This window comes from Lepidochelys kempii, chromosome 19, assembly GCF_965140265.1.
Source record: "Lepidochelys kempii isolate rLepKem1 chromosome 19, rLepKem1.hap2, whole genome shotgun sequence".
Lineage (NCBI taxonomy): Eukaryota > Metazoa > Chordata > Testudines > Cheloniidae > Lepidochelys > Lepidochelys kempii.
In genome coordinates, this window is record NC_133274.1 from 19663556 (window position 1) to 19679551 (window position 15996).

Sequence of the window (15996 nt, forward strand, 5' to 3'; positions counted from 1 at the left end):
TCCACCACCTTTACCTTTATTTCGGTCTTTCCTAAACAGCACATACCCTTCAATACCTGTAGCCCAGTCATGACTACTATTCCACCAGGTCTCTGTTATACCTAGAATATCTGGTTTCACTTCCTGCACCAGTAACTCTAGTTCCTCCATTTTGTTACCTAGGCTCCTTGCATTAGTGTACAAACATCTTAATTTTTGCTGTTTGGCCTCACTCACATTCTGTACCCTATTAGGCACGGTTATTTTACTACCAGTATAACCTATTAGACTTGTATCTACACTGCCCTTCCTCCTACCTACAGCTGTATCCACTCTTACTTCATTTTCTTTCCACTCTATGCTAAATTCTGGCATGGAGATTACCTGGACATCTCCCAACCATCTCCCCCAAATTCCTAGTTTAAAGCTCTCTTAATCAGTTGTGCCAGCCTCCATCCTAGAAGTCTATTTCCTTCCCTACTCAGATGAAGTCCATCCCGAGAGAACTGTCCTCTATCCATGAATGCCTCCCAATGGCCATACATCCCAAAGCCCTCCTTATAGCACCACTGCCTAAGCCATCTATTGATAGTCATAATCTTGTCACACCTTTGTTGCCCTTCTCTAGGAACAGGCAGAATCCCACTAAAGATCACCTGAGCCTCAATTTCCTTAAGCGTCCTCCCCAGCCTAGCATAGTCTCCCTTAATACTTTCCAGCAAGAATCTAGCCGTATCATTTGTTCCCACATGAAGGATAATTAGGGGATTCTTTCCCGCTCCCTTTAGAATCCTTTTCAACCTCAGGTCTACATCCCGTATCTTAGCACCTGGAAGACAGCACACCCTCCTATTTTCTGGATCAGCTCTGGTTACAGGCCTATCTATTCTTCTCAGTAAAGAGTCCCCAATCACATAGACCTGCCTTTTCCTAGTGACGGTGCTATTCTCCAGTCTATCCCCTGTTCCCTCTGGCTGCAAGTTCTTTCCATTCCCATTCTCCCTTGTAATCCTTTTTAACCCATCCTGTATCCTCCTGGGGCTCATATTTGGTGTAATCTCCATTAACTCTTCCCCTTTTCCTATAGGACTAACCGCTCTTCTCTTCTTCCTTGCCCTGTCACCTTCAGTGACTACCTGCTGAGCCCCTTCTTCATTTTCCAACTCTGCAAACCTATTCTGAAGCTCTATTTCTCCTTCACTAGCCCGTCTTTTCCTCTGCCTAGTTTTTAGTCACATGCTTCCACTGACCACTTTCCTCACCCAGTCTCCCCTCAGAATTCCCTAGTCCTGCTTCCATCTGCAAGTCTGAGCTTTTCCCTTCAGATACCTCATGTCTTTGCTCCATAATCTACTCAAACCCCTTCCTAAACTCTACCAGACTTTCCACCTGCATCTCCAAACCTCTGATCTTTTCCTCCATCAGCTCTATCAGACGGCATTTCATGCAGACAAAACTCTTACCAGGTGCCCCCTCCAGGATCATGTACATACCACAGCTTCCACATCCAGTCATCTTCATTGTGTCATCTGCTACATTGGTCACTCCCACTGCCACCTCTGAATCTGTCATAGCCTTCCCACCTAAATCCTGTTAATCTGGGAAACACAAACCACACCAAAACACCACCACCCACAGCAAAACCGAACCCCACACAAGCACCACAAGACAAACTCCCCTTTCAAACTCCCACTCAAACTCCCCTGTTTACAGCTCTGTTTGCTAGCTCCTGTGCCGCTGCCTGACTGGCTGCTACCTTTATAGGACCCCTACTCAGTGAAGCCCCGCCCCCTAATCAGGGCTCAGCTTCTCTCCCAGCACAAAGCCCCTACAAGCCTCTACACATACAGATACTACCAATACAAAACCAAACAAACACAAATACTTTCTCCTCCAACAGAACTCCCACTCAAACTCCCCTGTTTACAGCTCTGTTTGCTAGCTCCTGTGCCGCTGCAGCTGTCTGTGAATTCATTCTGTTTATATTGTATTCTTTTAGGTAACAAATGTGGCTCCCCATGTTCATCTTCCTGGCAAACATACCTGACGCAGGCTCCTGGGACCCGCCCTTGGTACACGTTACACAAAATACCTGTTTAATAGCTGGTCAGTATGTGCAATTCCCTGCAGGAGGCAGTGGCAAATGGGTAAAGAAACCAGACACTTGGCTGACCACCCGGGACCTATCGTGGTTACAAGCTCGCCCCCATAAGGATCCTGGGACCAAGGTCCCAATCCAACTACCACAGCCCGGGAGCAGCCTTCGGCTCCCTCCCTGCATCTCACCAAATATGGACTGTAAATGGGTATTTAGCCTCGTGGGATGTGCGTCCACACATATAGGTTTCAGAGTAACAGTCGTGTTAGTCTGTATTCGCAAAAAGAAAAGGAGTACTTGTGGCACCTTAGAGACTAACCAATTTATTTGAGCATAAGCTTTCGTGAGCTACAGCTCACTTCATCGGATGCATACTGTGGAAAGTGTAGAAGATCTTTTTATACACACAAAGCATGAAAAAACACCTCTCCCCACCCCACTCTCCTGCTGGTAATAGGTTATCTAAAGTGACCACTCTCCTTACAATATGTATGATAATCAAGGTGGGCCATTTCCAGCACAAATCCAGGGTTTAACAAGAACGTCGGGGGGGGGCAGGGGGGTAGGAAAAAACAAGGGGAAATAGCCACTCCCAGTCTCTATTCAAGCCTAAGTTAATTGTATCCAATTCGCAAATGAATTCCAATTCAACAGTTTCTCGCTGGAGTCTGGATTTGAAGTTTTTTTGTTGTAATATCGCAACTTTCATGTCTGTAATTGCGTGACCAGAGAGATTGAAGTGTTCTCCGACTGGTTTATGAATGTTATAATTCTTGACATCTGATTTGTGTCCATTTATTCTTTTACGTAGAGACTGTCCAGTTTGACCAATGTCCATGGCAGAGGGGCATTGCTGGCACATGATGGCATATATCACATTAGTGGATATGCAGGTGAACGAGCCTCTGATAGTGTGGCTGATGTTATTAGGCCCTGTGATGGTGTCCCCTGAATAGATATGTGGGCACAATTGGCAACGGGCTTTGTTGCAAGGATAGATTCCTGGGTCAGTGGTTCTGTTGTGTGGTTTGTGGTTGCTGGTGAGTATTTGCTTCAGGTTGCGGGGCTGTCTGTAGGCAAGGACTGGCCTGTCTCCCAAGATTTGTGAGAGTGTTGGGTCATCCTTTAGGATAGGTTGTAGATCCTTAATAATGCGTTGGAGGGGTTTTAGTTGGGGGCTGAAGGTGATGGCTAGTGGCGTTCTGTTATTTTCTTTGTTAGGCCTGTCCTGTAGTAGGTGACTTCTGGGAACTCTTCTGGCTCTATCGATCTGTTTCTTCACTTCCGCAGGTGGGTACTGTAGTTGTAAGAATGCTTGATAGAGACCTTGTAGGTGTTTGTCTCTGTCTGAGGGGTTGGAGCAAATGCGGTTGTATCGCAGAGCTTGGCTGTAGACGATGGATCGTGTCGTGTGGTCAGGGTGAAAGCTGGAGGCACGTAGATAGGAATAGGGGTCAGTAGGTTTCCGGTATAGGCTAGTGTTTATGTGACCATTGTTTATTAGCACTGTAGTGTCCAGGAAGTGGATCTTTTGTGTGGACTGGACCAGGCTGAGGTTGATGGTGGGATGGAAATTGTTGAAATCATGGTGGAATTCCTCAAGGGAAAAGAAGCCATACCACACAACAGAACTACTAACCCAGGAACCTATCCTTGCAACAACGCCCGTTGCCAACTGTGCCCACATATCTATTCAGGGGACACCGTCACAGGGCCTAATAACATCAGCCACACTATCAGAGGCTCGTTCACCTGCACATCCACCAATGTGATATATGCCATCATGTGCCAGCAATGCCCCTCTGCCATGGACATTGGTCAAACTGGACAGTCTCTACGTAAAAGAATAAATGGACACAAATCAGATGTCAAGAATTATAACATTCATAAACCAGTCGGAGAACACTTCAATCTCTCTGGTCACGCAATTACAGACATGAAAGTTGCGATATTACAACAAAAAAACTTCAAATCCAGACTCCAGCGAGAAACTGTTGAATTGGAATTCATTTGCAAATTGGACACAATTAACTTAGGCTTGAATAGAGACTGGGAGTGGCTAAGTCATTATGCAAGGTAAGCTATTTCCCCTTGTTTTTTCCTACCCCCCTGCCCCCCTCAGACGTTCTTGTTAAACCCTGGATTTGTGCTGGAAATGGCCCACCTTGATTATCATACACATTGTAAGGAGAGTGATCACTTTAGATAAGCTATTACCAGCAGGAGAGTGGGGTGGGGGGAGGTATTTTTTCATGCTTTGTGTGTATAAACAGATCTTCTACACTTTCTCAATATGCATCCGATGAAGTGAGCTGTAGCTCACGAAAGCTTATGCTCAAATAAATTGGTTAGTCTCTAAGGTGCCACAAGTACTCCTTTTCTTTTCACACATATAGGGCCTCCAATTCCAGGGTGCCCAACCATAAAATGTTGGGAAAAGAACCAAGAGACAAATAATCATAGACTTTAAGGTCAGAAGGGACCATTATGATAGTCTAGTCTGACCTCCTGCACAACGCAGGCCACAGAAGCTCACCCACCCACTCCTGGAACAAACCCCTAACCTATGTCTGAGCTATCGAAGTCCTCAAATCGTGGTTTAAAGACTTTGAGGTGTAGAGAATCCTCCAGCAAGTGATCCGTGCCCCACGCTGCAGAGGAAGGCAAAAAACCCGCAGGGCCTCTGCCAATCTGCCCTGGAGGAAAATTCCTTCCCAACCCCAAATATGGCGATCAGCTAAACCCTGAGCATGTGGGCCAGACTCACCAGCCAGACACCCAAGAAATAATTCTCTGTAGCAACTCAGATGTCACCCCACCTAACATCCCATCATAGGCCATTGGGCATATCTATCGCTAATAGTTGAAGATAAATTAACTACCAAAATTAGGCTATCCCATCATATCATCCCCTCCATAAACTTATCAAGCTTAGTGTGACAGACTGCCAATTTAAGGGCACTCCACTAAAACAAACTATTCTATTTCAAGGGCCTCGGATGGATCGGTTAAAATTCACAACATTTATGAGGCTGCTAATAGGCTGGGAGAGTATCGATGTGAATGTGTGTGGGAGGATTGGGTAGTTTTCAGGAATATGACAGTGTTTGTAAATGCAGGACATTCCTCCTCTGCTGTGGGAACCTAGGATGGAGGGACACTACTGTCAGGAACAGTGTGTGCACCCGGTTAAATGTTTGCATTTTACTAATATACATTGTTACAGTCTAAACACTTGTGGATTCTCCCTGCTTACTGTCTGTCCGACATTGGATTCTACCCCCCTGGACGGCATTATTCAAGTAGGCCCCAACAAAACACTTTTGCATAATTCTTATGGTTTCCGTTCAAGTTAAATATGATTTGTCCAGTTTTTCGGCACCCTTGTAAAACGTATCTTCAGACCTCCCCAGCTCCCTGCGATGGCTTCAGGGCCAGCTACAGGTTCTAATGCACCAATATGTTATTCAAGCCCGTACAGCCAAAAGACAAAAACGCAGCATGTTAGGTGACATTGGAGGATTTTTTTGAAAGCTCCAGTTCCATACTAAATACTCTTAATTTGAATTCTGAAAAGTCATACAATTCTTGGGTCAAAGGCCAAACCACCCAAGCCCTTAAGCATACTAACACTGGGTTATCTTATACTCTAACTGCAATTAATGTGGTCATAAAGGATTTCTACAAAATCATTAAAAAAACCCCTCAAATGCTATAGTCAACCGGGCTAAGTCACAAGCTAAAGGTCATGCTTGTGATATGCTAGCTCGTGATCTGTTTAACACTGCAAAAGAAGACATGTTAAATGTATGCCTGGGTTTTCCCCCGTCCCATACCCTTTCCTCCCTACCCTTGCCCACATTGCAGGCATTTCTACTCAACTAACAGTAGCCTCTTTACTTCCTCCAGACTCACCCTTCTCCTTTAATTTCCTTCGTGTACCCTTCTGTCATCCCTACCCATGTGTTTCCTTCTTCTTTCCATTTTAAGTCTATAAAATATGTAACTAACAATATAGTGTACAAAGTAGGGCTATCCGGATACCTGGCACCATCCCCCGGTGACGCTACACTGATGACAACCTCAAACTGTTGTACAGAAACGGACAGTTACACTGCGTGTTCCTGTTCTACCCTTCGTCCTTTAACCTTGTCCTCTTCTGTGGTTGTGGATGTCCTTCCTCCTGCAGATGGTGAAATTGCTGTACAAGTATCCTCTACTCAGTGGTGTTTCATCACCGCTGCATCTTATTACATGTATGGACCACTACAGTGCCAGACAAACACTTCCATGTGCCTGCAAATTACTGACTCATTTACCCTAGGTGATGTAGGTGGGTAGAAAGTTGGCTAGATTATCGGGCTCAACGGGCAGTGATCAATGGCTCCATGTCTAGTTGGCAGCCGGTATCAAGTGGAGTGCCCTAAGGGTCGGTCCTGGGGCCGGTTTTGTTCAATATCTTCATAAATGATCTGGAGGATGGTGTGGATTGCACTCTCAGCAAATTTGCGGATGATACTAAACTAGGGGGAGTGGTAGATACGGTGGCAGATAGGGATAGGAAGGGACCTAGACAAATTGGAGGACTGGGCCAAAAGAAATCTGATGAGGTTCAACAAGGATAAGTGCAGAGTCCTGCACTTAGGACGGAAGAATCCCATGCACCGCTACAGACTAGGGATTGAATGGCTAGGCAGCAGTTCTGCGGAAAAGGACCTAGGGATGACAGTGGACGAGAAGCTGGATATGAGTCAACAGTGTGCCCTTGTTGCCAAGAAGGTCAATGGCATTTTGGGATGTATAAGTAGGGGCATAGCGAGCAGATCGAGGGACGTGATCGTTCCCCTCTATTCGACATTGGTGAGGTCTCATCTGGAGTACTGTGTCCAGTTTTGGGCCCCACATTACAAGAAGGATGTGGAGAAACTGGAGAGAGTCCAGCGAAGGGCAACAAAAATGATTAGGGGTCTGGAACACATGACGTATGAGGAGAGGCTGAGGGAACTGTTTAGTCTGCAGAAGAGAAGAATGAGGGGGGATTTGATAGCTGCTTTCAACTACCTGAGAGGTGGCTCCAAAGAGGATGGTTCTAGACTATTCTCAGTGGTAGAAGATGACAGGACAAGGAGTAATGGTCTCAAGTTGCAGTGGGGGAGGTTTAGGTTGGATATTAGGAAAAACTTTTTCACTAGGAGGGTGGTGAAACACTGGAATGCGTTACCTAGGGAGGTGGTAGAATCTCCTTCCTTAGAAGTTCTTAAGGTCAGGCTTGACAAAGCTCTGGCTGGGATGATTTAATTGGGAATTGGTCCTGCTTTGAGCAGGGGGTTGGACTAGATGACCTCCTGAGGTCCCTTCCAACCCTGATATTCTATGATTCTATGTGCACCTTCCCGACTGTGTGTTCACTGGAATGACAACGGCTCCTCGGTGGTATAACAACCTATACCTGGACAATATACTGGTTCAACTGGCCAAGGAGCTACTTCGTCTACCACCGTTCATAACCACGTCACCGAAGGTCACACTGAAGTCCAGCTCTCCAATCAAACCATCACCTGACTAAAAAATCCTGTTCATAATGCATCCTACAGCCCCATCTCCCAGTGGGCCACTGTCCAAACAACAGCTGCTGCTGCTCCTATATTTGTGTTACTAACCTCTCGTCATGTGTGGGTACTTTAGACACACACTTAAAAATCTTACTATGTTTCCTACCTTTACCCCCTTCCCCCAATTCCCCTCTCCCTTCCCCCTTGGGCAACCCTAAAACAGATCATGTATATCGAAGTATTAACTTTATCTCACCTAAAAGTTTGATAGGAGACAACAGGAGGGAATTGTCAAGCAAGAGTTAAAATTTAGCTAACAGCTAAGGCAGAAACCACAGATCAAGCAGAAATGTTTCAGAGGCCCAAGCACAATGGCTTCTGTCAATACATGATAACTCAGATATTCAAATGTCCACCCAGTAACTCAGTTTATCGGTAAGGAAGGACAATGCTGACCACCTCCAGGACCCCCAGATATCTGTGAGCACTCATCCCTACCCCCCCACCCAGCCTCTTCCCCCCGCTAGGTAGCCATAGATACTCGATGTAATGAGGATGACCTCTATACATATTGTGGCAAACTGCCGGCACTACTTTGATGGGTCTCGTGCTCTCTCTTCTTGGGAAGGGCTCAGGGCACTGTTTCTCGCCCCTGAACTGGGGTATTAACTGCCCCACTAGTGTCTTAGGGGAGGGGAGTGGAGAGGGAGGGACCCAGGCCCGCCCTCCACTCCAGGTCCCAGCCAAGGGGCCCTAGGGATAGTGGTAAACCGCTTGAACTAGAGGTTCCTTCCCCTGGGCTACTTCCCTTTCCTGCCCTTCAGCTTGTGGGGCTTCCTGCCCTCCCTCTGCACAAACCAGATGTCCCTTTACCTATGGTCTTGGTCTTCTTAGCCCACCACAGCATTTCTCCAAACTCTCCTCTGCTTCAACTCCTCCAAACTGCTCTCTGCTCCAACACCAATCCACTCTGCTTCAACTCCTTTCCTTGTCTGATTGAAGCAGGGGGGTTGTATCAGGTGACTGGCTTCAGGTGCTCTAATTAATCTATAGCAAACTTTCTTCCCTCTACAGGGTATAAAGCTCCCTTCTAACACTCTCCTGCTGCTGTCTGGTCATGCTGTATCACAGTATGTACTGTTCCTATTATTATCTTTGTTAAGAGTTTTCTTTTTACTTGTAACAATGTAAATAAATGCAAATGAATTAGATAAGAGAATGTATACAACTGGCCAATGTGGCACCATATTTTTGAAGCTGTTTACCAGTCTTCCCAGTGCCGTGAATAAATCCTCCTTCAGTACTGTTTGTGCTTGCCTGATTCTTGGGGAAAAGAATCTTTTTGCCTAACAAGAGAAAGCAGAAAGCCTACAAGGAATGGAAGAAGGGATGGATCACCAAGGAAAGCTACGTCTTGGAAGTCAGTAAGTGCAAGGAAAAAGTGAGATCTACCAAAAAACAAGCAGAGTTGGACCTTGCAAAGGAAAAGAAAACCATTAGTAAAAGGTTCTATAGCCATATAAATAAGAAGAAAACAAGGAAAGAAGTGGGACCACTACTCACTGTGGTGGTGATGGCGGTGGCGATGAAAGAATCTAGGCACGGACCAACACTTAAATGAATACTTTGCTTCAGTTTTTAATACGGGTAATCATAGCATCACAGGACTGGAAGGAACCTCGAGTGGTCATCTAGTCCAGTCCCTTGCACTTATGGCAGGACTAAGTATTATTTTAGATCATTCCTGGCAAGCGTTTGTCTAACCTGCTCTTAAAAAGCTCCAGTGACGGAGATTCTGCAACCTCCCTGGGCAATTTGAGTACTTTGCCCTGACAATTAGCAAGTTTTTCCTAATGTCCAACCTAAAGTGCACTTGCTGCAATTTAAGCCCATTGATTCTTGTCCTATTCTTAGAGGTTAAGGAGAACAATTTTTCTCCCTCCTCCTCCTTGTAAAAAACTTTTATGTATTTGAAAACTGTGATCATGTGATCACTTTGTAATTGTACTCTCTGCCATTATCTAAATTATTGATGAAGATACTGAACAGAACTGGATCCAGAACTGATCCCTGCAAGACCCCACTCGATATGCCCTTCCAGCTTCACTGTGAAACATTGATAACTGGTTGGAAAACCATTTCCAGAGAAGTTATGCACCCACCTTTTGATAGTTCCATCTAAGCTATATTCCCTACTTTGTTTATGAGACAGCCACGTGAGACAGTATTAAAAGCCTTACTAAAATAAAGATACACCACCTCTACCACTTTCCCCCTATCTACAAGGCTTGTTACCCTGTCAAAGGAAGCCATTAGGTTGGTTTGACATGATTTGTTCTTGACTGTTACTTATCACCATATTATCTTCTAGGTGTTTGTAAACTGACTGCTTGATTATTTGCTCTTTCTGGGTACTGAAGTTAAGCTGACTGGTCTGTAATTCCCTGGGCTGTCTTTATTCTCCTTTTTATAGACTGGCATTATATCTGTCTATTAGTCCTCTGGAATTTCCCCCATCTCCCATGATTTTTCAAAGGTAAGTTTATGGATGGGATGATGAAACTGCCTACAATGTCATGTAGCCAATCTACGACTGCCAGTTGCAAATATCTTCAATGGCCGGTGATGCAACACTAGACGGGGCGGGCTCTGAGTTACTGCAGAGGATTCTTTCCCAGGTGTCTGGCTGCTGTGTCTTGCTAAAATGCTCAGAGTCCATATTTGGGATTGGGAAGGAATTTTCCCCCCAGTTAGATTGGCAGAGACCCTGTGAGTTTTTCATCTTCCTCTGCAGCATGGGGCACAGATCACTTGTAAGTTTAAACTAGTGTAAATGGTAGATTCTCTGTAATTTGAAGTCTTTAAATCATTATTTGAGGACTTCAGTAACTCAGCCAGAGGTTAGGGATCTATTACAGGAGTGGGTGAATCATAGAATCATAGAATCTCAGGGTTGGAAGGGACCTCAGGAGGTCATCTAGTCCAACCCCCTGCTCAAAGCAGGACCAATCCCCAATTTTTGCCCCAGATCCCTAAATGGCCCCCTCAAGGATTGAACTCACAACCCTGGGTTTAGCAGGCCAATGCTCAAACCACTGAGCTATGGTGGGCGAGGTTCTATCGCTTGTGATGTGCAGGAGAGATCAGACTAGATGATCATGATGGTCCCTTCTGGCCTTAAAGTCTATGAGACTATTAACTTCTATCAGCAAAGCATGAGGTCACTTACTGTATGACAACCTCCAGAGCCTGTCCTAGGGAGACTGGCTTGTTATTGAGGACATTGAAGTCCAGCTGATGACTGAGATAGGAGGTGGCCTCCAGCAAACGGTTGAATTCCTGCTCCACCATTTCATCTTTCTCTTTAGGAACCTGAAAGTCAAAGAACAGATTTGTCTCTGTAAATTAAAAAAAAAAAAAAAAAACACCAAACCTCCAGATACGAATACTTAATTAAGGAGGAACTTAACAGGTGTGGAGTGGAGGCTGGTAAAATTAAGAAGTCCAGAAAGACTTCAGAACCATGAAGCTTAGACTTCCTTTTCCATTGTGGTGCTAATTCCACTACAAGATATGTTTTTAATTCAGTAACACAAGTTGCCTCCAATCCTTCCCCCTCAAAATGTGAGCGGTGTATATAGCAATGAAGTAATATGCAAAAGAGCAAGGTAGAGCACGGACGTGTAATGTTACACTGGTGTTGATAGAATCATTACTTTACTGCCCTGTGTCATACACTTTAAAAAAAGATATAGTAAACAAAAAGAAGCTGAGGGCGTCACCTGTAAGTTTTGAAGTCTTAAATTCTTCAAAATGATCAGACAAGAAAAGTATGCAAGGTATTTAGGGATAATCTGCCAAGTTCCTCTCTCTTTCTCACCTCTGAATTGGTAAACAGGCAACTAGCATTGTTTACTGGGCTCCCCAATGACTGCAAAAAACAAGTCAGTAGAAAAAGGCTTCCTCAACTAAAGGTTGAAGTTAAACACCTGAGGTCCAATGGCTTACCTGTGGGCCATGTGTACATGCTTTCGGATGTCAGAAAGGTGCACCCTGACTCTACTGAGCTGTTTGCCACCTTCCGATGAGGCTTTGTGCACATCAAGCCTTCAGCGAGGGCGTGATGTATGCTGATCAGGCAGAAGGAAGGTACTACATAGGTGGAAGCTTGGCTACAAATGGCGCAAGCAGTGCCCCCTGGCACCCTCATCTATTCCTGGATGAAGTAGGGGTATTGCTGGTAGTTAGATAAGTTTTTCAATCTTACTGTGTAGTAGGGGAGCATTTCTTTAAACACTTTTGGTGTTGCTACTGTGACACCGCTGAACCTTCAACACAGCACTACACAGAGCCACAATAGTTCTACTAGGTCAGTGTTTGAGGCCTCCCTCATCCCACTGGATGGCAACCCCTATGTCAAGTGCACAGCAGCACAGTCCAGCTGTTAAGTGTAGCAGCTGCAGGTCTGACTAGTGGTTACTATTGCTGGAGATGTGGGGAGGGGCCAGCAGGGATATGCATTGTGGAGCCTTTTCCTGAGCTCTGAGAACATGGGAGGAGCTCTAAGGAGCTTCAGCTGTCCTGACCCTGATAAGAGAGTGAGGGAATTAGGGCAAAAAAACCCTAGGAGTCTGAGCACAAAGAAAAAAAGGGGGTGAGAACACATGAGGGGGCAGGGACAAATGGGTCAAAGAAAAAGAGGAGAGAAAACAGCAAGCACCATAAAGGAAGGCAGATTGGCAGAGATAAAGTGTCAGAAATAGCATGTGTCAGGCTTACAGGAGAGTCCTCTCTGGAGGCAAGGGACAGATACAGGGCTACTTTCTCCAGGAGACAATTCAACAGGGTGAGGGGCATCCTCCTACTACTTATCCCTGGCCCTGTAAATCCTAGATGTGACCATTGCACTGCAGAGTGCCTCTCCTAAAAACCTCTCAAAAGCTGCTTCCTCAGGAAGGCTGCGACAACTCCCAAGGAGCTCTGGGTGGTGAATTGCAACTTGTCTCCTGTGTATATACTAAAGGTGAGGGTTAATCAAAATGTCTTGTACAGAATAGAGAATAGCAGATTTCATACCCTTCCAACTGGACTGAGACAGGCTTTAATCTCAGTTGCTGATGATGACAGGGAAGATGGAGACACAAACTGAGGAAGTTCATAGTGAAGTGGGTGCCTGCACTTTGGCTCCAGTACTAGTCGGGAGGCATATTTAAAGGGACACTGTCAAGGCTGTAGGTCCAACATGAGACCTACGTATTTCCTTTCAGTTTGCGTAGTCAGTGTAAATTTTTTTCTCCCCTAAAACGATTCAAAGTTATCTGCCCAACATTCACGAGCAACCCAACAACAAGAAGTCAATGTGAATGTACCACTGAAGGAAAAAAAGTGTTCAGCAACAAATTATTTCAATTTTAAACTCAGGGATTATTATAAACAGTAAAAAAAGGGATTTTAAAAAATTATAAGTGATACCTTGACAGTGTCCTTTTAACCATTGCAGCAGAAAGAGAAATAAATAATAAATAGCCCGATAGCTGTTTCAAGGTAAATTTTGTACAATAGGGTAAAATCAAAACAAGGTTTAAAGCATTGCAGAAGCAGCTAATCATCACTTACATTTTTAGCAGTGGCAACAACCAAAAAACAAAACAAAAACACAGATTGTGGTAAGTCTCAGAAAAGAGAAAACCAAGAGTGAACATAAGAATGAAACAGCTTCCAGCAGGTCCTATGTGCATTTAGGGTGAAACAAGGCTAAAGAAACGGCACAGACAAATAATACAAATGGAAAACAGAAAGCGCACATGATGTTGAAGAATCACACCATGCCTGAGCAAGCAAATTTAAACAGTCCTGTCCTTTTGCTGCATTTCTATACCTATCGTGTCTTCTCAGTGTAGTCAATTTCAGTGTATGCAACATCTGTGGAACAATGCAGCACTGTGGAAGCAAAGGTACTATCAAATACATGCTGTCAGTCTGGCTTTGAATGAATTGAGCAGATGATGGTGGTAGGAAAAAATGAGAATTCTATTTATACTGTACACAAATATTCTGACAAGCTGCAGAGAAAATAAACTCAGGCAAAGTAAGGACTGAATGGGATTTGGAAAGCTAGTTTGAGCATGACTAGTTTAAGTAACATTAGTGCCAGACTGACAGACCTGGAGATTGAAGTACTCTGCTCAGCCACAGAGCAGTTACAGCTCAGGGATCAGCAGCTTCCCTTATACAGTGGCAGCAGTTCTTTGAAGGCAGACAGATATACCCATAACATCGTAACTAACCTTAACTTGTCATGCAGGTTAGAAAGGGAAATTATGGAGTACACGTAGGAAGCATAAAAAACCACAGTATATTCAATAATTGAGAGAGATGAGGTAGGTGAGGTAATATCTTTTATTGGACCACCTTCCTGGAGAGAAAGAGACAAGCTTTCAAGCTTACACAGAACTCTTCTTCAGGTCTGGGAGATGTACTCAAGGTATGTCTACACTGGCAGAGTTACAGCGCTGGCAGTTACAGTGCCGCTAAGAGCGCTGCAGGGAAACCGCTGTTGTGTGTTCACACTGTCAGCTCCCAGCACAATAGCGTGTTCATACTTGCGGCACTTGCAGCAGTATTCAGAGCAGTGCACTTTGGGCAGCTGTCCAACAGAGCATCTCTTCTTCTTCTGCAGCTAAGAGTTGTGAGAAGGAGGAGGGGGTTGCAGGGCATCCTGGGTACTGTCCCAATGCCCTGTCCTGCATTGCTTTGCATCCCAGCAATCCCTGTGCTTCCTTTTGCATTTGGCACCATCTTTAAATGGTTTGTGTACTGCGTCCCCTGCCTCTTCGGTCTGCAGGAATGGATCCCTAACTGTTGACCAGTATTCTGCTCACTGTGACTAACATGTCACGAGTGGCAGTGGAGTTATTCCTTAAACTACAAAGGCAAGAGGAGTGCAACGTTTATCTCACAACGCGTACTAGCTACGAGACGAGATTGCTTGCGGTATTCATGGAAGTGCTAACCACAGTGGAATGCCGTTTTTGGGCTCAGGAAACAAGCACTGAGTGGTGGGATCACATAGTTATGCACGTCTGGGATGACGAGAAGTGGCTGCAGCACTTTCGGATGAGGAAAGCCACGCTCATGGCACTGTGTACTGAGTTCGCCCTAGCCCAGCGGTGCAAGGACACAAGAATGAGAGTTGCCCTGCCACTGGAGAAGCGCGTGGCGATTGCACTGTGGAAGCTGGCTACTCCAGACTGCTACCAATCGGTTGCTAACCAGTTCGGAGTGCAAAAGTCAACCATTGGACTTGTAAAAAGAAAAGGAGGACTTGTGGCACCTTAGAGACTAACCAATTTATTTGAGCATGAGCTTTCGTGAGCTACAGCTCACTTCATCAGATGTTTACCGTGGAAACTGCAGCAGACTTGTGTTGATGGAAGCCTGCAAGGCCATTAATTGCATCCTGCTCCAAAAGACCGTGACTCTGGGCAACATGCGTGACATTGTAAATGGCTTTGCACAAATGGGCTAACTGCAGAGAGGTGATAGATGGTACGCATATTCCAATTCTGGCACCAAACCACCTAGCCACCGAGAACATTAATTGCAAGGGGTATTTCTCTATGGTTCTCCAGGCTCTTGTGGATCACCATGAGCGTTTTACAGACATTAACGCAGGCTGGTCTGGAAAGGTGCATGACGCGTGCATCTTTCGGAACACTGGCCTGTTCAGGAAGCTGCAAGCAGGGATTTTCTTCCCGGACCAGAAGACCACCGTAAGGGAAGTCAAAATGTCCACTGTGATCCTGGAAGACCCTGCCTACCCCTTAATGCCATGGCTTATGAAGCCATACATGGGGCACCTTGACAGCTGCAAGGAGCAGGTCAACAGGCTGAGCAAGTGCAGAATGACTGTTGAGTGTGCTTTTGGCTGTTTAAAGGCCTGCTGGCGCTGCCTCTATGGGAAGCTGGACCTGGCTGATGACAATATTCCTATGCTTATAGCCACGTGCTGTATGCTCCATATTTGGGAAGGGAAGGGTGAAAGCTTCACTCAGGGCTGGACCGCTGAGGTTCAGTGCCTGGAGGCTGAATTTGAACAGCCAGAGACCAGAGCTATTAGAGGGGTGCAGCGCAGGGCCATAAGGATCAGGGATCATAGAATATCAGGGTTGGAAGGGACCTCAGGAGGTCATCTAGTGCAACCCCCTGCTCAAAGCAGGACCAATCCCCAACTAAATCATCCAAAAAAAAATTATTATTTTTTTTTTGCCCCAGATCCCTAAATGGCCCCTCAAGGACTGAACGCACAACCCCGGGTCTAGCAGGCCAGTGCTCAAACCACTGAGCTATCTCTCCCTCCTTAAGGCA

The 15996-nt window shown here is 45.4% G+C and overlaps 1 protein-coding gene across 5 annotated transcripts in view; it reads right to left on the reverse strand.

Moving 5' to 3' along the window:
* KDM1A (lysine demethylase 1A) overlaps positions 1 to 15996 on the reverse strand; it is a 181343-nt gene that overhangs the window by 88947 nt on the left and 76400 nt on the right. For all 5 annotated transcript variants that reach the window (XM_073317371.1, XM_073317369.1, XM_073317368.1 and 2 more), the window contains one exon: positions 10859 to 11001. In XM_073317371.1, the coding sequence (XP_073173472.1) occupies positions 10859 to 11001 (143 nt within the window). The remainder of the gene's footprint in view (positions 1 to 10858; positions 11002 to 15996) is intronic.